The sequence below is a fragment of the Trichomonas vaginalis genome, chromosome VI (assembly GCF_026262505.1).
Source record: "Trichomonas vaginalis G3 chromosome VI, whole genome shotgun sequence".
In the NCBI taxonomy this organism is placed as follows: Eukaryota; Parabasalia; order Trichomonadida; family Trichomonadidae; genus Trichomonas; species Trichomonas vaginalis.
Window position 1 is genome coordinate 10164057 of NC_067208.1, and position 20575 is coordinate 10184631.

Genomic DNA, 20575 nt, shown 5'->3' on the forward strand with positions numbered 1-20575 from the left:
TTTTCCCCTATTAAAAACGATAAACAGGAAGATATTTTTGATGATTATATAGTCTTTTTCTATAGAACAAGCCTCTATTCAGTGACACGTGCAGGACTGATTTCTCCTGCTAATATTATTGTTTTGCCATACTGCTATTTTCCTGACCTACAGTCATATATGGTTCCTCATTCCTGTATAATTTCATGTAAAAATGATTGTTCGAAATTTACCTATTACCTCTGGAAAACTGTTTTCATGGATGGCTTTGGAAACGAGGAACCTGATTATCATATTCCAATGGTAGATATCCTAGAAATCCGCATAGTTTCTCGATCATTTTCGGTGATATTTTATGTTCAAATATAAAGATGTAAATATATTTTGTTGTTTTTTAGAAAAAAAATTGAAATTTCAAAACATAATTTTTTTAAATTACAATATATTTTTTGTTTGTTCATGTATAGTATATATATATTTAGTTACAATTTTGGAAGCAAATCGTTAGCTTCTTCTTTAACTGACTGAGATGTAGGAGATTTTGGTTTTGTTCCAATTGGAGGCAAAGGAGCCATTGTAGGGATAGATCCAACAGACTGTCTTCCTTTATAGACAACGCCTTTCTCGTTGTTGACTATATTTGATCTTGGAGGAATTGGTTTTCCTCCATTTGCTTCTGGATTTCCTAAATCAGTTCTTCCTGGTGGTAATTTAGAGCCGCAGAACAGGCATCTTGAATAAGCTGTGTTAGATTGTGCTGCATATGCTTCTTTTTCGATGGAAGGAGCTGCAAGATTTTGTAATCTTTCTTCAAGCTCTGTTCGAGTAATTCTTTGAGGTAATGCATCGACAACTGTTTTAACCTTTTCATGTGTTGCCTGGATAATTACTCTCATCTTTCTGAAGAAAGATTCAACATAATCTTTAGCACATTTATCTCTGACGACCTTTTCAAGCTTCCCGTTCCTTGATGATACTTTGTCTATATAAGTCTTAAGCTCATCTCTCATTTTCACCATCATTGGAACTAATTTATCTGTATAATCACTCTTTGGTAAGGCATTGTAAACTGAAACCTCGTCAATTAATTGTGGTACGTAATGTCCATCTTCTTTTCTTGCTGTATTTCCTTCTGTTCTGGAAGATTGATCCTTGGAATCATCTCTTGTTGGTAAATCACTTGATTCTGGCTCTTCTGAGTCCGATGTTGCGCTTGTATCATCAGCACTGCTTTGTTTTGGTCTGAAACTTGATCTCCTTGAGCCTCCAATGTTGATAGGATTATTATCTTCGTCAATAATGACTTCAGAATCATCTGTTGAGTCATCTGGCGAGCTCAGTGTTTCTAAATGATTAACTTTAAACACTCTCGGTGACTCTATGTTGCCAATTAATTTCTTTGTCTTTTTAATTGAGAAATCTACATCTAATTCTGGTGGTGGAGGGGGTGGAGGTGGTGGTGGCTTCTCTTTCTTTTCATGTTTCTTCTTCGTAACTTCTTTCTTTTCCTTTTTATCTGATTCATTTTTAACAACAACCTCTTTAACCTTCTCAATGATTCTCTCTGGCCTGTCTTTCATGAATTCATACATCTCCTGCCTCAAGAATTTGAATTGGCCTTCGAAGTCGTCAAATTTTTCATCAACATTTTTCTTCAGACTCATAAGAGCAGCAGAATCAGCAGCATTATCACCTGTCTTGTTCATTTCTATCTGTTGGGTGGTGATTTGGTTGATTCTTTCATCATATCTTTGTCTAATAAGTTGAAGATTCGTTCTTAAGTCAACCAAAGCATCTCTCATGATTCTGATCTGTTCATCGTATCTTGGTATAGTTATATTCTCAGTATCCAAAGCAGCGACCATAGAAGCGACATTTTTTTCTTGAGATTTGGTCTGTTCCGGCGGTTTTTGGTCGATAAAGAAGTAAGGAGCGAATTGTATCTTATAAACGAGCATATTCTTTTCATCAGATGTCAATATTTCTGCAGGTTCTAATTTGGGAGGTGTCTTTGGTTTTTCTGGTGAATGTGGCCTTTCTCCCATATCTGGTTTATTTTCATCCTTCTTTTCTTCAGTCTTTTCTTCCTTCTTTTCCTCTTCTTCTTCTTCGTTTGGTTTTTCTTCATTTTGTTTTTCTTTTTCTTCTGAATCTGGATTTGGCGGGTTTTCCATTGACTGAGTTACAGAAGATGGATTTGAATCACCCAAAGCAGTGTTTTTATCCTTCTTTGAGCTATCAGTAGAATGGCTACGTCTTGCGTGATGGTAATGGTGTTCAATGATTGGTTTCAATGTTTCTGCGTCAGGCTGAGAAGCTTTCATTTCTTGTACTTCATGTTCTATGTGATATAAATCATTTTCGAATTTTGTTACGACCAATTTAAGAGCTTCTATTCTTTCATTGCATTTCTGGAATTGTTCTGATATAGTACCTTTTCCAATCATTGCATCTTCAGGTCTTACATCCAATTCGAATGTGTTTGCGAACTGTTTTTGTTGAGGTTGTTGTTTTGGAGCTTGATTCAACATCTCGTTATTTGCAAATGATAATTTTAGCTCCGGAGGTTTCCTCTTTTCACCTGTTGACACTTGTCTCTTCATTTGTATAACAATTTCTGGTTCCATGACTGCTGATGTTGTTGTTTCTGTCTTTGTGTCAATAGGAACTTCCACTTTTTGTGACGGAGGAATTGAAATCATTCCATCTTTTTGTTCGACCATTGACACGAACATTGTTTTCTTCTTCGGAACATCAGCCATTGTATCTGATAATTCATTAACTCTTCTATGTATCATTTGGACATTTCCTATCCATCTGTTCAAGATCTGTTCGATATCCATAATCTTTTTATCTGTTCCAAATGGTAACATCGAAATTTTACTTTCTAATTCAGAAACTTCATCATGATACTGTGCCAATAATTGTTCGAATTTATCTAATCTCTTTGGATTTGATGCTGCTGTTAATCTCTTAACTAATTCATCTTGGTCTTCTTTAGTAAATCCATCCTTTGGATCAGCATTAATTATAATGTTTTGACTAGGAAGAGATTGACCAACAATGTTCAAATTCAACATTCTTTCCAATGACATTGATTTTTGCATTGATATTTTCTCTTCTTTTATCAAATCATGTTTAAGAACTAAATATTGTATTGAATTACTACGATTGAACTGTAACAAATTACTTGATTTCTTCGGTTCAATGTATTTCTCTGCATGTGTATCATATTGTTCCATATATGCCATATCAGGATGATCTATATTTGAATAGTTTGGCATCTCTGGTTTCTTTTCTTGTTCAACTTTGACAAATTTCGTTTCAGGATCGGAATCAATTGTTGGTAATGGTTCTTTTGTTTGTGTTTGTTGAACAGGTTGTTGAACAGGTTGTGGTGGTGGAAGGATTTGTTCTTGTCGTGTTTCTTTTGTTGCCGTGTGTTGTCTGGATGGTATTGGTGTTGTTCCCATTGATGAATAAACAGAAATGTCTGTTTGAATGTCAATATCAACGTAATCTTTGTACATAGGAACAGTTTTTGTCGATGATTCTGTGGCTGAATCGGTGAATTTCACACGAGGAGTGACAGATGCGGAATGACGGGAAGGAACAGGAGAAACACCAACGCTGACGTTCTCTATTGGTTCTGCTTCATCAACAACTTGTTCGTTTGAAACAACGGTCTCTGAAACTACTTCTGCAACACCTTTATTTGGTTTTAATGGTTTTGTATCGCCTTCTTTGTACTTTGGAGTGTTAGTACGTACTGTAACAAGTTTAACACTGTTGCTACGGATAAATGGTCGACAATAGGTGATCGGCGCTGGAGATCTGTCGATAATGAATTGGGTCTGAATCGAATTTGGCATGGACATGATGATAGGAGTGCCAAATGAGACTCTTTCGACAGGTATTGGCTCGAGCTCGGCTGGATCTGTCTGTATTTCGGCGTGATTGTACACTTTTCGAGATGAAGGAACATGAGATCGAATAGGAGATTCAACAATCACAGGAGGCTGCTCTTCTTCCTCTTCTACTTTGGTTACAGGTGGCGCTGTTGTAAATGTGGCCACTTTTGGTGAAGATTTAGGACTTTCAATTATTTCTTGTGGAGGTTCAGGTTCTTTGACCTGAGGAACTTCAACGGGGACCTCTACAGCCTTAATTGTTGGGGGTGGTGCCATCTCTGGAGGTGGAGTTGTCTCTTTAATTTGGATATCTTTATTTGATACATCTTTCAAAGCAACTTTGAGGCTCGTTAGCTCGTTTTTGAGATAATTAAATTGTTTCCTGTAGTTTGTATCGTTTTCATTAATGACTTCTTGAACATTTCCTTTCATATCATTGAAAAGTTTGTCAAAGTCAGGAAGAGCTATTGGTTCGATGGTTGGTGTCTTAGATAATGTCCTAATTTGTTCAATTTGCTTATCCATTTTAGTTACAATGTCATCAATAATTGATTTCAAGTTTGTAGTCTTTTTATCGGATTCATATCCAATCTCTGAGGTCTTCTGGTGAAGCTTATCGATATTTTCTGTAATGGTAGAGTTTGCATGCTGTGCTTTGACAAATTCTTGGTGTTGATTTTCAAATTCCACGATAATTTTATTTGTTGTCTTTGTAATTGTAGATATTTTATCTCTGTTATTTATTACATCATGAGAAAGTGCTGAAAGTTTGGAATATAAGTCAGTAATATTTGGATCTGTTGTTTCTGATTGAGGAACGTCACTTATTTCAACTTTAGGAGGGGGTTGTGAGCGTTCTTCAACTTGGTTGATTGGAGTAAGTACTAAATCATTTGCTGGTGGAACGATATCTTGATTTTTAATTGTATCTAACTTTGGTGTTGGTATTTTTTCTTGATAAGTATCATCGGTTGGTATCTGATCAATTTTAACGGATGGCATTGTTCGTTCTTCTTTCAAAAGATTGATTGTTGAGATTAATGAGTCAATTCTTTCTTTAAGTGCCTGAACATCATATGTTAACTTCTTCATTTGAACACCATCATCCTTAGGAGCAACTTCTTGAACGATTGTTTGAGGAACATATTGAACAACTGGTTCAGAAGGTTTAGATTGAGTTTGAATTATGGTTGGTGTTGGTATTTGGATGCCTGAAATACGATCGTTAAGAGCTTTTTCAGATTTGTCGAATGTTTCACGTAAATCTTTCATTTGATAATTAAAGAATTGCTTTAATTCATGAACTTCATTTGTAAAGTCTGTATTTTGTTGTTGTTGCGCTTTGGAAAGCTCATTTAATCGAATATTAATATCTCTTATTTCATCATTATCAAAACTATTCTGCGGATTTTGCTGTTTTTGCAATTTCATCTGCAAAGAATCAACTCTTTGAGCAATTTCTACGAGAACTTCTTTAATAGGCCCAGAGTCGATTCCAAGTGCAAAAACGTCGGGGTCCTGGATAAGATTTTCCAGCCCTTCCGTTGTCATTGTAAAAAATTTTAAAAACGTTCTCTATTCCCACTCGAGGGGGGCACAAACTTGCCCAGTGAAGTGAAGTGAAAAGTGACAAGTTTACATGTCAGAAATGTAAAGTGTCAGATTTGAAACAAAAAATGGATTAATTTATTATTATATGATAGAGAGATTTGGTAAGTTACTATCAAATTTGTAAGTAAGGGGGAGAAAAAAAGTAAGAAAGAAAAAAAATTTAAAAAATAAAAAGCCACTCGCTTCGCTCGCGGTTGACAAAAAGAACAAATTCGAAAAATAATTGTATGAAATTACGAAACTAAGCCACTCGCTTCGCTCGCGGCTTAAGAAAAGAACAGATTCGAAAAAAGATTGTACGAAATTACGAAACTAAGCCGCTTGCTTCGCTCGCGGCTTAAGTAAACAACATATTTCAGATTATCGATACTAAAAATTTTTTATTTTATTACTTTTTTTTGCATTTTTTTAAAGCTTCTTCACTTAAATCATGGAATGTCTCAAAGACAAAAGTAGCATACAGCATGTAAAGCTAAAGAAAGATAATCATAATTAATACCTTAATTTTTAATATTACGCATTTTTAGGTGCAAAATTTAAAAACATTCTAATACAATAGAGCAGTTTCCAAAAGTAGCATACAGCATGCAAAGCTAAAGAAAGATAATCATAATTAATACCTTTAAAGTTTAAAATCTTGATTTTTTTTAAAATCTTGATTTTTTTTAAAATCAAATATTTATAACTTTAATACATACAGCTTAAACCTTATACTTGTTTTCTCTTGTGAGAAAGCAATCTTACAAAGCTAACAATCCTAAAAAATAAAGAATTAAAATTTAATAATTTAATCTAAAATTAAAATCAAAATTAAATAAAATGAGTTCTTTGTAATAATACTTTCAAGGTAGGATATATTTTAGTGGGATCTATTGAGTCATCACTAACAGCATTGAGCAATCTATTGAGCATTGAAATACTCTCGATTTTTCTTTGTCTTTTTACATCAATTTCTGCGTTAGTTGCTTTTTCCATGATCCAAATGACACGGTCATCTGCTGGATTTTGATCAATTTTGAGTTTGATAACGAAAGATGGTATCACTTTTGTATAAATTTATATAATAACATCATCAATTCTGAGATTTTTTCGATCAGGAAAATAGTCATGTTTGAGTGTTCTAAAATGAGCTTCGGCAATATTGTTAGTTGCGTCGCCTTCACGCCTGTCACGAGCAATCCATCTTGATATGTTGTAACGCCATTGTCTGTTAAAGTATTGAGATGCTGTTAGATCTGTGTCGAGCAACTCCAGAACTTGATCATAGGCAGCATTTGCTTCTTCCCCATGTTCTGCATCTAATTTGAAGACTAATCCTTCATCAAATTATAGAATTGTTCAAATTTTTCTTGAGAAGAAAACTTATTTGATTTGCGAAGAATTGCACGAAGAACATGTACTCCGCACCAAAGTATTTGAGCTTGTGGAATGCTTTCTTCTATTGCTTGAGCTATCTGTGGAGCACAGTCCATGCTAATGTATTCTGGCTCAATTGTTACCCATCTGAGATAGGCGCACACGCAAACTTGAATGTTTTGATAAGTGTCTGGTTGACAAAAGAAATATAAAAAAGGGAAAATGTGAAAATTTTTGATTTTGCCAGTAAATGCATACAATGGAATGTTTGATCGCAACAATTTATAGGTGCTGTCTATATGAAATGTCTTGATACTATGCGCATAAGCTTTGCCTTCAAAAGGCGCGTAATAGAAACACATATTATTGTCTGAGACTTCAAATGCAATGAGATCATCTGGAGATTCTTCTTGTACTGTCTGAACAAAGATTTGCAATGACACAACATCGTCAGGAGAATATCTAGTTTGAAGAGCATGTATTCTCTCTGCAAATCGTTTGATTGCACGTGGTTTTTGAGCGTACATCTCTGGAATGGACGGACCTGTAAGAGGAATTTCAAGATCTTTGAATGCATTTAGCTGTGCTATCGCTCTTTGATTGTCATCTGTTTGGAAGTAATGTTCTAAATATTTGCGATAAAAGACAGACGAATATTGACTTTTGTCATTTGGGGCGGAATGATCATGTTCTTCAACTATTTTGATTAGTTTGTATTTATTTTGATCCAAGATTGCAACATTAAAATGTGCAGGACATTTTGGATATTTGCAGTGGAATGAAATCTGAGATCTTTCTTTCCTGACACGTTCACCATATCCATACTGTGCTTGTATTTCTTGTTTAACTCCAAATTTACAAAGATCCATAACAGTAAAGATAGTTTCTTCTTCTAATTCCATTTGAAATTGAAATGAAAATTAAAAATTCAGAAATTTGAATAGATTTGGTCTGTAATTAAATGAGAATAGCAGTTTGTTCGTCATTGTTTGAGGCAAGAGTATTATAGGAATATTATATGATGGATTTGAGTTGCATATAAAGAGTGCAAAAGGATAAAGAGAGAAATTTTGTTAGATTAAATTATTAAATTTTAATTCTTTATTTTTTAGGATTGTTAGCTTTGTAAGATTGCTTTCTCACAAGAGAAAACAAGTATAAGGTTTAAGCTGTATGTATTAAAGTAAATATTGTTTTAAAAAAAATCAAGATTTTAAACTTTAAAGGTATTAATTATGATTATTTCTTTAGCTTTATGCTGTATGCTACTTTTAAACTGCTCTATTGTATTAGAATGTTTTTAAATTTTGCACCTAAAAATGCGTAATATTAAATTAAGGTATTAATTATGATTATCTTTCTTTAGCTTTGCATGCTGTATGCTACTTTTGGAAACTGCTCTATTGTATTAGAATGTTTTTAAATTTTGCACCTAAAAATGCGTAATATTAAAAATTAAGGTATTAATTATGATTATCTTTCTTTAGCTTTACATGCTGTATGCTACTTTTGGAAACTGCTCTATTGTATTAGAATGTTTTTAAATTTTGCACCTAAAAATGCGTAATATTAAAAATTAAGGTATTAATTATGATTATCTTTCTTTAGCTTTACATGCTGTATGCTACTTTTGGAAACTGCTCTATTGTATTAGAATGTTTTTAAATTTTGCACCTAAAAATGCGTAATATTAAAAATTAAGGTATTAATTATGATTATCTTTCTTTAGCTTTACATGCTGTATGCTACTTTTGGAAACTGCTCTATTGTATTAGAATGTTTTTAAATTTTGCACCTAAAAATGCGTAATATTAAAAATTAAGGTATTAATTATGATTATCTTTCTTTAGCTTTACATGCTGTATGCTACTTTTGTCTTTGAGACATTCCATGATTTAAGTGAAGAAGCTTTAAAAAAAATGCAAAAAAATTGAATACTTTACTGGCTGGGCAAATTTGTCGCCGCCCCTTCCCTCTCAATTTTTTTATAAATTCATCTCATACAATTGCTCAAAAAAAATTAATATAATAATTTAACACACTTGTCTATGTCATTTTAAAATATGGCCAAAAATGGGTGATAAAGCCAAAATTTAACAAATTTTTTTTTGCAAATTATGATTATATAAAAAATGGTGGCATCAGTTGAAGTGTATATGTATTGAAGGTTTTAAATGTTCATGTCTGCTTGCAAATATTTTGAATAATTTTACATTTCTTGATCGAAACAGAGTTCAATCAATTCTTCCTATTTTCGAAACAAACTCATCAAATGTGTCTCAGGTATGATGACAAAATGAAATATTTTATGTGATTATTGATAATTCTATTGGAAATCGGAAATGCATTATCATAAGAGAAGTATCATTAATATTTTTCTCAGCAAATTTTTTTGGTTATTAAAATTACATTAAATGGCTCTAAATAATGGTAGGTTCATTAAAAGATTTTTATGATGGAATTTGAATCATTCTCAGAGCAAACTCTACTATTTTCCTGCAATACAAAGTTTGAATAAGATATAAAAACGACAATAAGAATTAAATAAAAAGATCACAATTGAAATTGAGACATTTATTTCAAAATATGTGCTCAAAAGGTCGGTTCGTAGTAGTATCTCCATAACAAAACTGTGAAACTGGACTGTTTTGATTTAAATCCGATGAAATATTAGAAAGAAAATAAAAGTGATCGTGACGATTATTTTTCTCTAAAATGGTCAGTCCTTTTATTGGTCAGACAAAAACAACATGAATATTGTCCATTGATTCACGCATGAATTATATCAAATTTCGTGAATCGAGCAAAAAATATTTTGAGATGGAAATGGTGGTTGCTCTAAAAAAATCATGGAAGGCCGCGTCTTCGGAGATTTTGAAGTAATCAAAAAGCTAGGACAAGGAAGCTTCGGTGAAATCTTCTTAGGAAAGAACAAGAATGATGGTACATCAGTTGCCATCAAAATAGAACCAAAGAAATCGCCAAAGAAAGTTCTTAATAATGATATCACTTTCCTTACAAAAGCTAAAGATCAAAAGTACATTCCTAAGTTCTACGCATCCGGTTCTGATGATGACTACACATGGCTTGCCATGGAGTATCTTGGTCCATCACTCGAACATATCATCAACAAACTTCCAAACAAGAAATTATCAAAGAAGTGTGCTCTCACAATGGCTAAATACATTCTTTACGCTATTGAAGCAGTTCACGAACTTTCTTACATTCATCGTGACATCAAGCCAGGAAACGTCTTGCTTAGACACTCACGCGAAGCACCAATTGCCTTGATCGACTACGGACTTTCTAAAGTTTACTATGATGAGCGTGCAAAGATGCATTTGCCTCCAAAGCCACACTGTGGATTCTTTGGCTCACTCCTTTATGCATCACCAAATACACACATGAGACGTGATTTGGCTCGCCGTGATGATATGTTCTCATGGTTCTACGTTCTTGCAGACCTCCTTACAGATAATCTTCCATGGAGAGACAACAAGAACCCACAGGAGGTTCTTAACATTAAGGCTAAGTATGACGTTGCTCCTCTTATCGAAATGGTTCCACAAATCGAAGAGATCTACAAACAGATTATTAACATGCAGTACGTCTCAAAGCCAGATTACGAGGGATTCCGCAAATTGCTCAATGAAGCCATTGCTGCTTGCCCTGATGGTAATGAATTCGATTGGCATCCAGATCTTTTCAATATGGATGCTGCTCCGGAAGTTTAAGTTTATTTATGCATAAAGTTATAAAGTTCTTCTGTTTCATACCAACTTTTTTTATTTTTATTGAAATAATCAAAAAATTCTATGTTATTATTTCATTAATTGATGTTTTAAAAAGAAAATATTGATTATATTGGCTTGTGTTTTAAGTATATACGTTAGGATAATTCAATTCCATTTTGGTCGATACATTTCAAACAATTATGCGAAATATGTTCTTGAATATATCAAAACTTACTTACCTTTCCCAATGGTGCCTACTAATACAAGTCCATCAATAGAGATCATTGAATATGATTAATTTTTTGAATCTCTAAAGAGTTTACATTGTCAAAAAAAAATCAATATTGACAGTTTACAAAATTTTTCAAAACGCACTTTTGTTAGCTATTCATTTTCAAATTGCGATGTAAAATGTTATAAGGAAATCTAGCTTTGTTTTAAAAGAGCGCAATATAAGCTACGTAGTAATTTGATGTTAGTAAATGGAAATATAGATTTTTCGGAAAGATGAAGATATTTATTTAATAACATTCAAAAAAAAATAATAAAATATATGCCTTTCTACATGGTGTAAGCCACAATTCTAATGTACAAATGATGGGATCTCATCAGAAAATGAAGCAAACTGAGCCGCTGCATCTGGTGGCATTGTTGCTTTCTCTTGTACTATCTTTTCTAAGGTCTCGCGTAAGCTTTGATGTAGCTTCAAATGCTTAGCCGCAAATGCTGCGTGGATTTTCTGTGATACCTGAGATATAAAATCTGCATGCTCTGGCTGACGTTTATCTGCATTAATTTTATAAAATACGGCAGTAATTATGTCGTCTTTAAGCAGCAGACCTAAATTTAAGTAACGTGTTTCAGAATTTTGTGAAGCTAATCTTGAAGAAGCAGGAGGCTCGTTTTCTTGTGGTTCGAATGAAGCAAATTGAACAGTGCCGTCATCAAATTCAGTTGAAAGCTGAAGTAAAACTTGGCACAATTTTGCAATGGTAACATGTTCTGTTGTATAACGCCAGTCAATTGATTTTTCGGCGAGGACGGTTCCACTTATATTAGATGAAATCACAACGCGAAGAATTTTAACTGGATTTGGTGGAGAGCTCATCAAAAAGTAATCTAAAAAGTGAAAAACTGAATCAATTTTTCTAAGCAAAATTTTCAATGTTGATTTTTTTATAAATCTGGCATCTTGATAATATGTTAAAGCATTTCGATTAAACTGTTTGGAGAAAGATCGAAAAAAATGCTCAAACATTAATAAAATACGCCGATCAATTAAACCTGATAGGGGTGTGGTTTCTTCCTATAGACCAAAGTAGTAGATTTCAATTCAAGATGTTTTTTTATGATATATTGAACAAATTTTTTCATTAGAAAGATAGATCAATTAAAGAATAAATATGAAGGATGTTATACAAACAAATATTTATTACAAACATAATCTTTTCTATGGTACACCATGAAATCCAAATAAAATATAGAATAATAAAGTCAATAAAAGCCTATAGTTGCTTGAGAACAAAGTATTCCATCTGGCATATTATAAACAGTAGATCGGATATGATATTATCCTGGCGTAAAATCGGATACTTCTGTTTGGTTTGAAATATTAAAATATGAAAAATCGAATTCGATACTTAGCTTTCTGAATCGATTTCTTCTGGTTCTTGTTCTTTTTTTTGAAACTTTGCACGAAATTTTTTATAGTAATAAGTGAAATATTTTCCAAAAAAGAAACTAATAATCTCAAAAAGAGTCTCGCCCTTATCTTCTTCGATCTTGGCGGCAATATCTTTTGTGAGTATATTTTCGTATAGATAAAGATAATTATCGTACCATAATGTAGTATCATTGACTACAATACTATGCGTAACCCAACTTATCTCATCTTTTGGATCGAATAAATCGAAAATATCTCTAACTTTGCAACGAAACGGAATTAAAATTTTAACACGAGGTTTATCATTGATATTAATATAAAATTCGCACATTCCACGTTCGTCTGGTTCGACATCTGATGCTAATATTCGCTCTGTTTCGTTAGTTTGTTGCTGATTATTCTTTTTCTTTCCATTTTTCATTTTTTGAAATTTGCAAGTGTTTCGATTGACCAAATAATACGTATCGTTTTTAAACTATTTTATATGATTTTATTATTCTCTGGGATGAATGGGATGAAGTAGACTAATAAATATTAGTAAGGCAGTTGGAAATCGCCTGAAATAAGGATGATGAGGAAACTTTACAAAACGATTATTTCATTTTCAATCAAAATTCAAAAGTTCTCAAATTAAATTCATTAGAATAAATGAGTGGAAAATACTGCATTGCAGGTATGAAACAAGAAAAGAGAGAATGCTGCGGAGGAAAGAGTCACAGCCAGTGCTGTGGTGAGAAGAAGGACGGTCAGTGCTGCAGTGGCGAAAAGAAAGAGGCTCAAACATGCGGCTGTGGAAAACCAAAGGAGAACCAATCATGTGGCTGCCACTAAATAATCACTTTTAGTAAAAATAGATGATCATTAATACTGTAGTCAATAAATTTTTAATTTGGTCATACGAAAGTTCGGTTTTTGATTATACAATGAACCATTCAGGAGCTTTTTATAATAAAGATTGATTTATTGAAGCAATAACATGAAAATTTATTCTACCAAAATTTTGGCGCGGTTCAATTTTAACGACATTTTTTAACGCGATACGAGCGTAAGTCCATAGAATGTGTTTTGAGGGAAACTATAAAAATCCAAAATAGAGGTAAGTGCGCCATTATTACCTGCGAAGTTACATGGAATAAATCGAAGAGTAAGTACAAGATGATCTTGCATCTTTCCAAGTAAATGAAATTTATTAAAATTAAGATGATAATATTCATTTATAGTATGTGTATGATGTTTTTTCAAAATTTCTTCAAATAAAATGCAATGATAATTTTTGAATAATTTTTTTCTTGTGTATATTTCATTTTTTATTAGTGAAAATATCATTACATCAATAAGGAAAGCACAATCCAAATTCATATTAGTTAAATTAATATACGACCAAAAGTGCTTACTCTTAAACAACCGTCGGATTTCCGGGTGAAATCGTGACACACTTTCGTCTTTCGTAGGCAGTGGTGGTTGTTACAAAAGGTAACTTCGAATGTAGCGTGAAATCTGCAAAAAAAATTCTGAAATTTGAATGGAGAACACAAAAATTGAATAGTTTACGTCAATAAAAAAGAGAAAAATGAAGCCAATGTGTCTCGAACCTAGGACTTAGAGCAGCAATCCCATTGTTTATCCCATTACACTAGATGCGTCTCTCACCTCAGTGAATGAGATCAACTATAGCAACTTGTGGAAAAGTGACAAATAGCAACTTTGACCCTCTCTCTGCATTTTATTTGAAGAAATTTTGAAAAAACATCATACACATACTATAAATGAATATTATCATCTTAATTTTAATAAATTTCATTTACTTGGAAAGATGCAAGATCATCTTGTACTTACTCTTCGATTTATTCCATGTAACTTCGCAGGTAATAATGGCGCACTTACCTCTATTTTGGATTTTTATAGTTTCCCTCAAAACACATTCTATGGACTTACGCTCGTATCGCGTTAAAAAATGTCGTTAAAATTGCCCACACGCCAAAATTTTTCTATGCTATACCATGTCTATCATGTGGCTACAAGCAATAATTATTGAATAAAATTAATACTATTTGCTTGCCACAATTATTATCTTATAATATTGAAAAAAAATAATGTTATAAAACATCATATAAAGGATAACAGTATTTCATAATCAAGTATCCAGATTTTCTGTAGCAAACATAGCTTCCTAACATCTATTAGCCATGAATTGAAATGGGTCATAATTAAATTTGAACAATTTAAGGAAAAAGAGTGAGAGAATACTAATTTTATGTATTTTTATAGGGCTGTACAAGATTTAAAAAAACATTGCCGGGTTACCGTAGAGGCCTAAAAAATCGCGCCTCGGCGGCAAGCCGCCTCGGCATTAAGAATGCGCATCTAAATTTTTATATGTCCTTCTTTCTTTTATTTTTCCCTTCCCTTTCTTTTCTTTTTCTTTTTTTCCCTCCTCTTGCTCTCATTTACCTTTTTTTTCCTTTTCTCATCATTTTTCAAAATTTTAAATTTTTATCAAAAATCTTGCCTATAAAAGCAGACTATGGAACCTTTTAATGCCTCTTAATCAATATTATACAGCATAAAGCATATTAAATGAAAGTAATTACGTATAAATTTATTATTATCTTATTTATTAATTCTTTAGCATGTATTGTTTAATATTAACTTTTCTGTACATTAAATATGATATCTCCAAAGTATGAATGCCTTGTAACGAAACGAAAACTTAATTTTATGTTGAATATTTGTCACAAACATTAGATTATTAAAATATATGTTGGATATCCCTTAGTATGAGACTTCATGACTCTTGTAGTCTAACGTGAGCTTTGGATTGCAAGCTCTGTGGTTAACGAACATAAATTAATTGTAAAGTTTTCAAAATTTTTCATCGTTTCTATCAGCATCTATTTTTCCTTTAAAATAATATATTTGTATGAATACAATATTTAGTAATTTTTTATTTCCCATAATTTCATTCAAAATTTCAGAAAAAATTAATTTCTATTCAATATTATTTCAGCTTCAAAACACTTCATTCTTATAGATGTTGATTCACTAAAGTGTGATACTCAATGTCTTATTTCAATGAAAATTGTTCTGCAAATTTATTTCACTTTTGACCTCACTTTTCCGTAATTCAATTTTTTACTTTTAATATTTTAGATCTTCATAATATCATTTGAAAAATTAACCATATAAAAAAATCAAGTTATCAATTCACTTTTTCCGTAATTCAAAAATCAAAAATATAAATAATATATCTTTTTATCAAATATTATTATTATATTCTATGAAAAATGAGGTCCGGAAATTTTGCGGATTCCCGTAACTCAATTTTACGGAAAAAGTGCAGTAAACTATTCAAAATACGGGGAAATTGGTGTAAACTAATGATTTTACGGTAAAATCACGGAAAGTCCCGGAAGAATATATGTGCCTATATGAAATTATACAAAAATGAATCAAACGCATTTTAAAAGATTGTTCTTGTATTATAAATGCTATTCGCAGATTTATTAGTTGAAGAAAATTACCAAATTTTTGCCGATTTACAAAAAATGATTTACAAAGCATATTTTTATAAGGCTTTAAAAATCTTTAAAATGTGACCGGTGACGGAAATCCATGGTAACCAACCGCGGTTCCCGTTTGGAATGCCATATATTTTTAATATCAAAACTGTAGTTATTTATGGTAATAATCACAGAGCATCATGTAACTCAAATTGAGAAACTCTGGTTGGTTGCCCTTTCTAATGGCTGACCGCGTTGTCCCCACTGGCGATGAGAAGAAGGAGATCGTTGAGGATCTTCCAGTTCAGAAGATTCGCCTTACAATCACATCTTCTAAGCTTCCAAACCTTCAGAGAGTTGTCGGAAATCTTATGGGCAAACTAAAGAAGGGCAATCTTGAGGTCCGCGGCCCAATTCCAATGCCACGCCGCCGCCTACGCATCACAACACGTCGTGCTCCATGCGGTAACGGTACTGAAACATACGATCATTTCGAGCTTCGTATCTACAAGCGTGTTATTGATTTCCAGGGCACTGCTGAAGCTGTCAAGCAAGTTACACAGATCGCCCTTGAGCCAGACGTCCATGTTGAAGTTTCAGTTATTACAGAGTAAATTATTAAAATTTCATTGAAATAAAATTACTGAGCTTTTCTATTAAATGTAATCAGCTTGCTCCAAGATTTAGTCTTACTTTTAAATAAAATTAATTATTATTTAACACAAATACTAAAAAATGAAATATCATACGACCATGGTCATTAAAATTTACTTTTTTGTGTTATGTTGCTTTAGCTTTATAAATCAATGATATATAAGACAAATAAAAAAAAGATATTCAAATATGATATAAAAAGAATTTATTCCAAAACAATTTCACGGATTTGTGGGAGAATTCCATCATAAGCAAGTTTGAGGCGCTCATTCAAAATGTTGGATAGGCGAATCTTTCCTTTATGGCATGTGAAAACTACGCCGCCTGCGCAGTGAGGATCTGCAGGAAGATATCTCTCTTCATCAACGATTAACTTGCAATCAAGATTTGGATCTACTGATTTGACCATCTCTAGTGCCTTTGGAATGATGCTATTGCAAATTTCGACATCAGCTTTTCTTACTGTAAGTCTTACACGTTGTTCCTTTAAAATTATTACTCCTTCGGCTATAAGTTTAGCAAGAACAAGTGGATAATCTGGTCCTTTGCTGAATTCATTGAGTCTATTCTTTGCTTCCTCTAAGCATTCATTCAAAGCCTTCTTCTGTGCCTTAAGGATCTCAAGCTTTGCACTGTTAGTAATTTTAGCATTTTGAATTTGTCTATTAACTTCAATTTCCTTTTCTTGGCGTTCAGCTTCGGTTTGGAGATTGTTTGTTGTTAAAGAAATCTGTTGGTCGTAGTATTGGTCTGCTATCTTAGCAGCTTCTGTTTGCTTTTCGATGGCAATTGATTCTGCTTGTTCTCTAAATAATGCACACATTTGCTCAACGCGTTGCTGAGGAGTCGAAGCCATATTACTTGTAGAATATATCCTTCGATTAAAGACGATCAAAAATCGTTACTTTTCTCTTGATTAGTTTTTTGAAAAAAAAGTCGCCAAAGAAATATTTTCATAGCCTCTTAGAGCATCATATTATAATAAATCGAAGAACATTAATACTTCACTACATACCTGTAATAAACAGAAATTCATCAAAAGTGACAGCTCTCAATTTTTTGACATTTGTAAATTCTAAATTGAATGAGAAAAATGAAATAATACTAAGCATAATACAATATTCGAGATTTAATTATAATTAGGAAAAAGTTAGTTTTGAGAGTACTTTTCATAGGCATATAGAATGAAATCTTCTGAAAAATAATATCACATAAACTCATATTATTTTCTAATATATAACTATTTTATATAAAAATCAAATTCAATGATCTTAAAAGCGAAGGATAAACCTCAAAATTTACGAATATAATGAGTGGGAATATAATGCTTATCTATCATAAAACCATATGAAATATTAATTTTTGCTTTACGCCTAATTTTTGACGACAATTAGCAAAAAATGTTAAATGTTAACACTCAGTCCATTTGAATATGAAAAATAAAATTGACTTTGATTAAATGTTTTTATTTATCATGCAATTCTTCTTGCGACCAAAGATTTGAATAAAAGTTCAAAAAATAAGATAGCTTAAAAAATAATATACGGTAGTGTTTACTAATAGATGAATAGTATATAAATTCTATTAAAATGGATTTGATCCAAAAAATATATAAAATTTGATCATAAATAAAATCGTTTTAAATTACTTCTTCATTTAAATTATAACAATTATTTTTGGTTTTATATTTTTTTGGATCAAATCCATTTTAATAGAATTTATATACTATTCATCTATTAGTAAACACTACCGTATATTATTTTTTAAGCTATCTTATTTTTTGAACTTTTATTCAAATCTTTGGTCGCAAGAAGAATTGCATGATAAATAAAAACATTTAATCAAAGTCAATTTTATTTTTCATATTCAAATGGACTGAGTGTTAACATTTAACATTTTTTGCTAATTGTCGTCAAAAATTAGGCGTAAAGCAAAAATTAATATTTCATATGGTTTTATGATAGATAAGCATTATATTCCCACTCATTATATTCGTAAATTTTGAGGTTTATCCTTCGCTTTTAAGATCATTGAATTTGATTTTTATATAAAATAGTTATATATTAGAAAATAATATGAGTTTATGTGATATTATTTTTCAGAAGATTTTGTGTTCTTCTTCAAAATTTTATTTTTTTATTAAAAAGAATCTTTACAAAATATACATTTACTTTAATTAATATTTAAAAACGTGCTCTATCAAAAGTTCCAAAAATTCAATATTTTAGCTTTTCTGAGGTGTCACTTTTGATGAATTTCTGTTTACAACACATACCTACATATCCTTTGTCTTTATTCTTTTTATTTTTATTTCTACACCGTATAGGAAATGAATGTCACAACAAATCATTGACAATAAAAACAAAATTTCAGGGAAATGAATTTTGAGAGAAATCCCAATGAATTCATTTTTGAATTACCCTATAATTTTATGAATATGGCACTTTTCGTCGATTTTCAAAGAATTAAATCGCTTCTATCTCAATAACTAATAAACATATAAGATTTTTGAAAGTATATATATAGTGTACTACATCTCAAGATATTATTAATATGTATTAGAAAGAATAATATATTGGATTTTGATATCACAAAATGACTTTTCAATTTATTGTAGTTCCTCACAGAGTTGAGATTCTACAAAATTCTTTGCAGATAATTTATGAAGGGATGATAGACTAACGAAGGATAGATACATGAATTGAAAATAAAAAAATCGATTAAATATGAACCTTCATAAACCGTTTAAGAAACTTAAAAACTATTCTTTATTGTTTATTTTGGACGAAGTTTAATATGATTGTGGTTTTATTGGACAATAATCGAGTAACGGAAAAATATAACATTTATCTATAAAGTGAAAATTTAGAGGTATATTTCGTAAGATATTTCCTCTCTGATTACAAGAACTATTGTGAGCTATCAATCTAATGAAAGAGAGCAGATTTGGCCGTAATGAAAATGCAATACTTCGAAAATCAATGCAAAAAAGATTAATTTGTTAGAAACAATCGACTATGACACTGAATTCTAAGAGCAAACATTTACATTAGGATATTTTGATCATTTTCAAATATTGCAAAATTGCATTTAAACAAGTTAAGGAGAATACTATATTAACCGTGTTGTAAGGAAATATAACAATTTTAAAGATTTTGCGACAGAATTTGAAAAAATATGAAAATCAGATATATAAAAATTGAATAAAATAACATTATGATGGAATATAAGTAGATGAGCTATTAATGCTGCTATGATTTAAAATTGAGTAGTAATGAAATAGAATTTCGATTAAAAAAATTAATGTAATTGTATGAAAGCTTTGATCCAAATAATTAATATTCGCAAATATTTTAACCTACTAATAAAATTCTGATTATATTAAGATATTTTAAAAATGAGATTCCAAATTGAATGGTGATGGAGATGAAAATTTTTAAAAATATAAATAAGAGGATAAATTGATTGAGATATTAACTAGTAAATATTTGAAAAAGTAAATTATTTGAAATCCTTTAAAAATGTTACGGATAAAAGCTATATAAATAAAATGACTGGTGTGGTTGGTTAGCTTAATGTGTAATATCAAAAAGAATTAATGGGTGTTGTGAAGTGAGCAACTTTGAGAAGAATCATTTGTGATTCTTGTCAAAGTTGAATCAAAGACAACAATTGATAGACAATTGTTGTCTTTGTGTACAACATTCACTTGAATTATAAACAATAACAAGTGTTTGTTGTTCACTGAGCAACTTTGAGAAGAATCATTTGTGATTCTTGTCAAAGTTGAATCAAAGACAACAATTGATAGACAATTGTTGTCTATGTGTTCGTTAAACACGTGTTATTTATGAATATACACGTGTTTGTTGTTCACTGAGCAACTTTTAGAAGAATCATTTTGTAATACTTTGAAACACAAAATAGCATATTATGCTTTTATTTATCTATATGTGTCATTTTGGGAGACATTGTCTATGCAAGTCTCCCAGAATGACACATTCATACACAATCTTCTTCTGATTGTGTATCTTTTGTCAACAAAGTGCAACAGTGCACTGTTATTGTGTGCTATGTGTCATTGTGGGAGACATTGTCTATGCAAGTCTCCCAGAATGACACATTCATACACAATCTTCTTCTGATTGTGTATCTTTTGTCAACAAA

At 31.4% G+C, this 20575-nt stretch overlaps 8 protein-coding genes and 1 pseudogene across 9 annotated transcripts, besides 4 other annotated features; 3 read left to right on the forward strand and 6 right to left on the reverse strand.

The window, feature by feature from the left end:
- Nucleotides 1-423: 423 nt before the first annotated feature.
- Nucleotides 424-5441, reverse strand: TVAGG3_0838300 (A-type inclusion protein-related family; the record flags this gene model as incomplete). The annotated part of the gene is made up of 1 exon (XM_001319140.1): nucleotides 462-5441. The coding sequence occupies one exon, from the start codon at nucleotides 5439-5441 to the stop codon at nucleotides 462-464; it is 4980 nt and encodes a 1659-aa protein (XP_001319175.1).
- Nucleotides 5442-5477: 36 nt separating this feature from the next.
- Nucleotides 5478-8826: a mobile genetic element.
- On the reverse strand, nucleotides 6542-6775 carry TVAGG3_0838320 (annotated as a pseudogene). The gene has a single exon. A coding segment is annotated over exon 1 (234 nt).
- Nucleotides 6812-7759, reverse strand: TVAGG3_0838330 (MULE transposase domain-containing protein; the record flags this gene model as incomplete). Its single annotated transcript, XM_001319141.2, has 1 exon — nucleotides 6812-7759. One exon carries the CDS (start codon nucleotides 7757-7759, stop codon nucleotides 6812-6814), a length of 948 nt encoding a protein of 315 aa, XP_001319176.2.
- Nucleotides 8827-9694: 868 nt separating the features above from the next.
- On the forward strand, nucleotides 9695-10628 carry TVAGG3_0838340 (protein kinase protein; the record flags this gene model as incomplete). Its single annotated transcript, XM_001319142.1, has 1 exon — nucleotides 9707-10591. One exon carries the CDS (start codon nucleotides 9707-9709, stop codon nucleotides 10589-10591), a length of 885 nt encoding a protein of 294 aa, XP_001319177.1.
- Nucleotides 10629-11062: 434 nt separating this feature from the next.
- On the reverse strand, nucleotides 11063-11703 carry TVAGG3_0838350 (uncharacterized protein; the record flags this gene model as incomplete). Its single annotated transcript, XM_001319143.2, has 1 exon — nucleotides 11175-11699. One exon carries the CDS (start codon nucleotides 11697-11699, stop codon nucleotides 11175-11177), a length of 525 nt encoding a protein of 174 aa, XP_001319178.1.
- Nucleotides 11704-12064: 361 nt separating this feature from the next.
- TVAGG3_0838360 (uncharacterized protein) lies at nucleotides 12065-12681 on the reverse strand (the record flags this gene model as incomplete). Its single annotated transcript, XM_001319144.1, has 1 exon — nucleotides 12232-12675. One exon carries the CDS (start codon nucleotides 12673-12675, stop codon nucleotides 12232-12234), a length of 444 nt encoding a protein of 147 aa, XP_001319179.1.
- A 207-nt stretch (nucleotides 12682-12888) lies between these two features.
- TVAGG3_0838370 (uncharacterized protein) lies at nucleotides 12889-13502 on the forward strand (the record flags this gene model as incomplete). Its single annotated transcript, XM_001319145.2, has 1 exon — nucleotides 12903-13085. One exon carries the CDS (start codon nucleotides 12903-12905, stop codon nucleotides 13083-13085), a length of 183 nt encoding a protein of 60 aa, XP_001319180.1.
- Nucleotides 13503-14515: 1013 nt separating this feature from the next.
- Nucleotides 14516-14710: a mobile genetic element.
- Nucleotides 14711-15989: 1279 nt separating this feature from the next.
- Nucleotides 15990-16542, forward strand: TVAGG3_0838390 (Chain U Ribosomal Protein S10p/S20e; the record flags this gene model as incomplete). The annotated part of the gene is made up of 1 exon (XM_001319146.2): nucleotides 15997-16368. One exon carries the CDS (start codon nucleotides 15997-15999, stop codon nucleotides 16366-16368), a length of 372 nt encoding a protein of 123 aa, XP_001319181.1.
- A 52-nt stretch (nucleotides 16543-16594) lies between these two features.
- Nucleotides 16595-17271, reverse strand: TVAGG3_0838400 (proton-transporting ATPase activity, rotational mechanism; the record flags this gene model as incomplete). The annotated part of the gene is made up of 1 exon (XM_001319147.2): nucleotides 16614-17264. The coding sequence occupies one exon, from the start codon at nucleotides 17262-17264 to the stop codon at nucleotides 16614-16616; it is 651 nt and encodes a 216-aa protein (XP_001319182.1).
- Nucleotides 17272-17426: 155 nt separating this feature from the next.
- Nucleotides 17427-17463: a mobile genetic element.
- Nucleotides 17464-18640: 1177 nt separating this feature from the next.
- Nucleotides 18641-18678: a mobile genetic element.
- Nucleotides 18679-20575: the final 1897 nt, after the last annotated feature.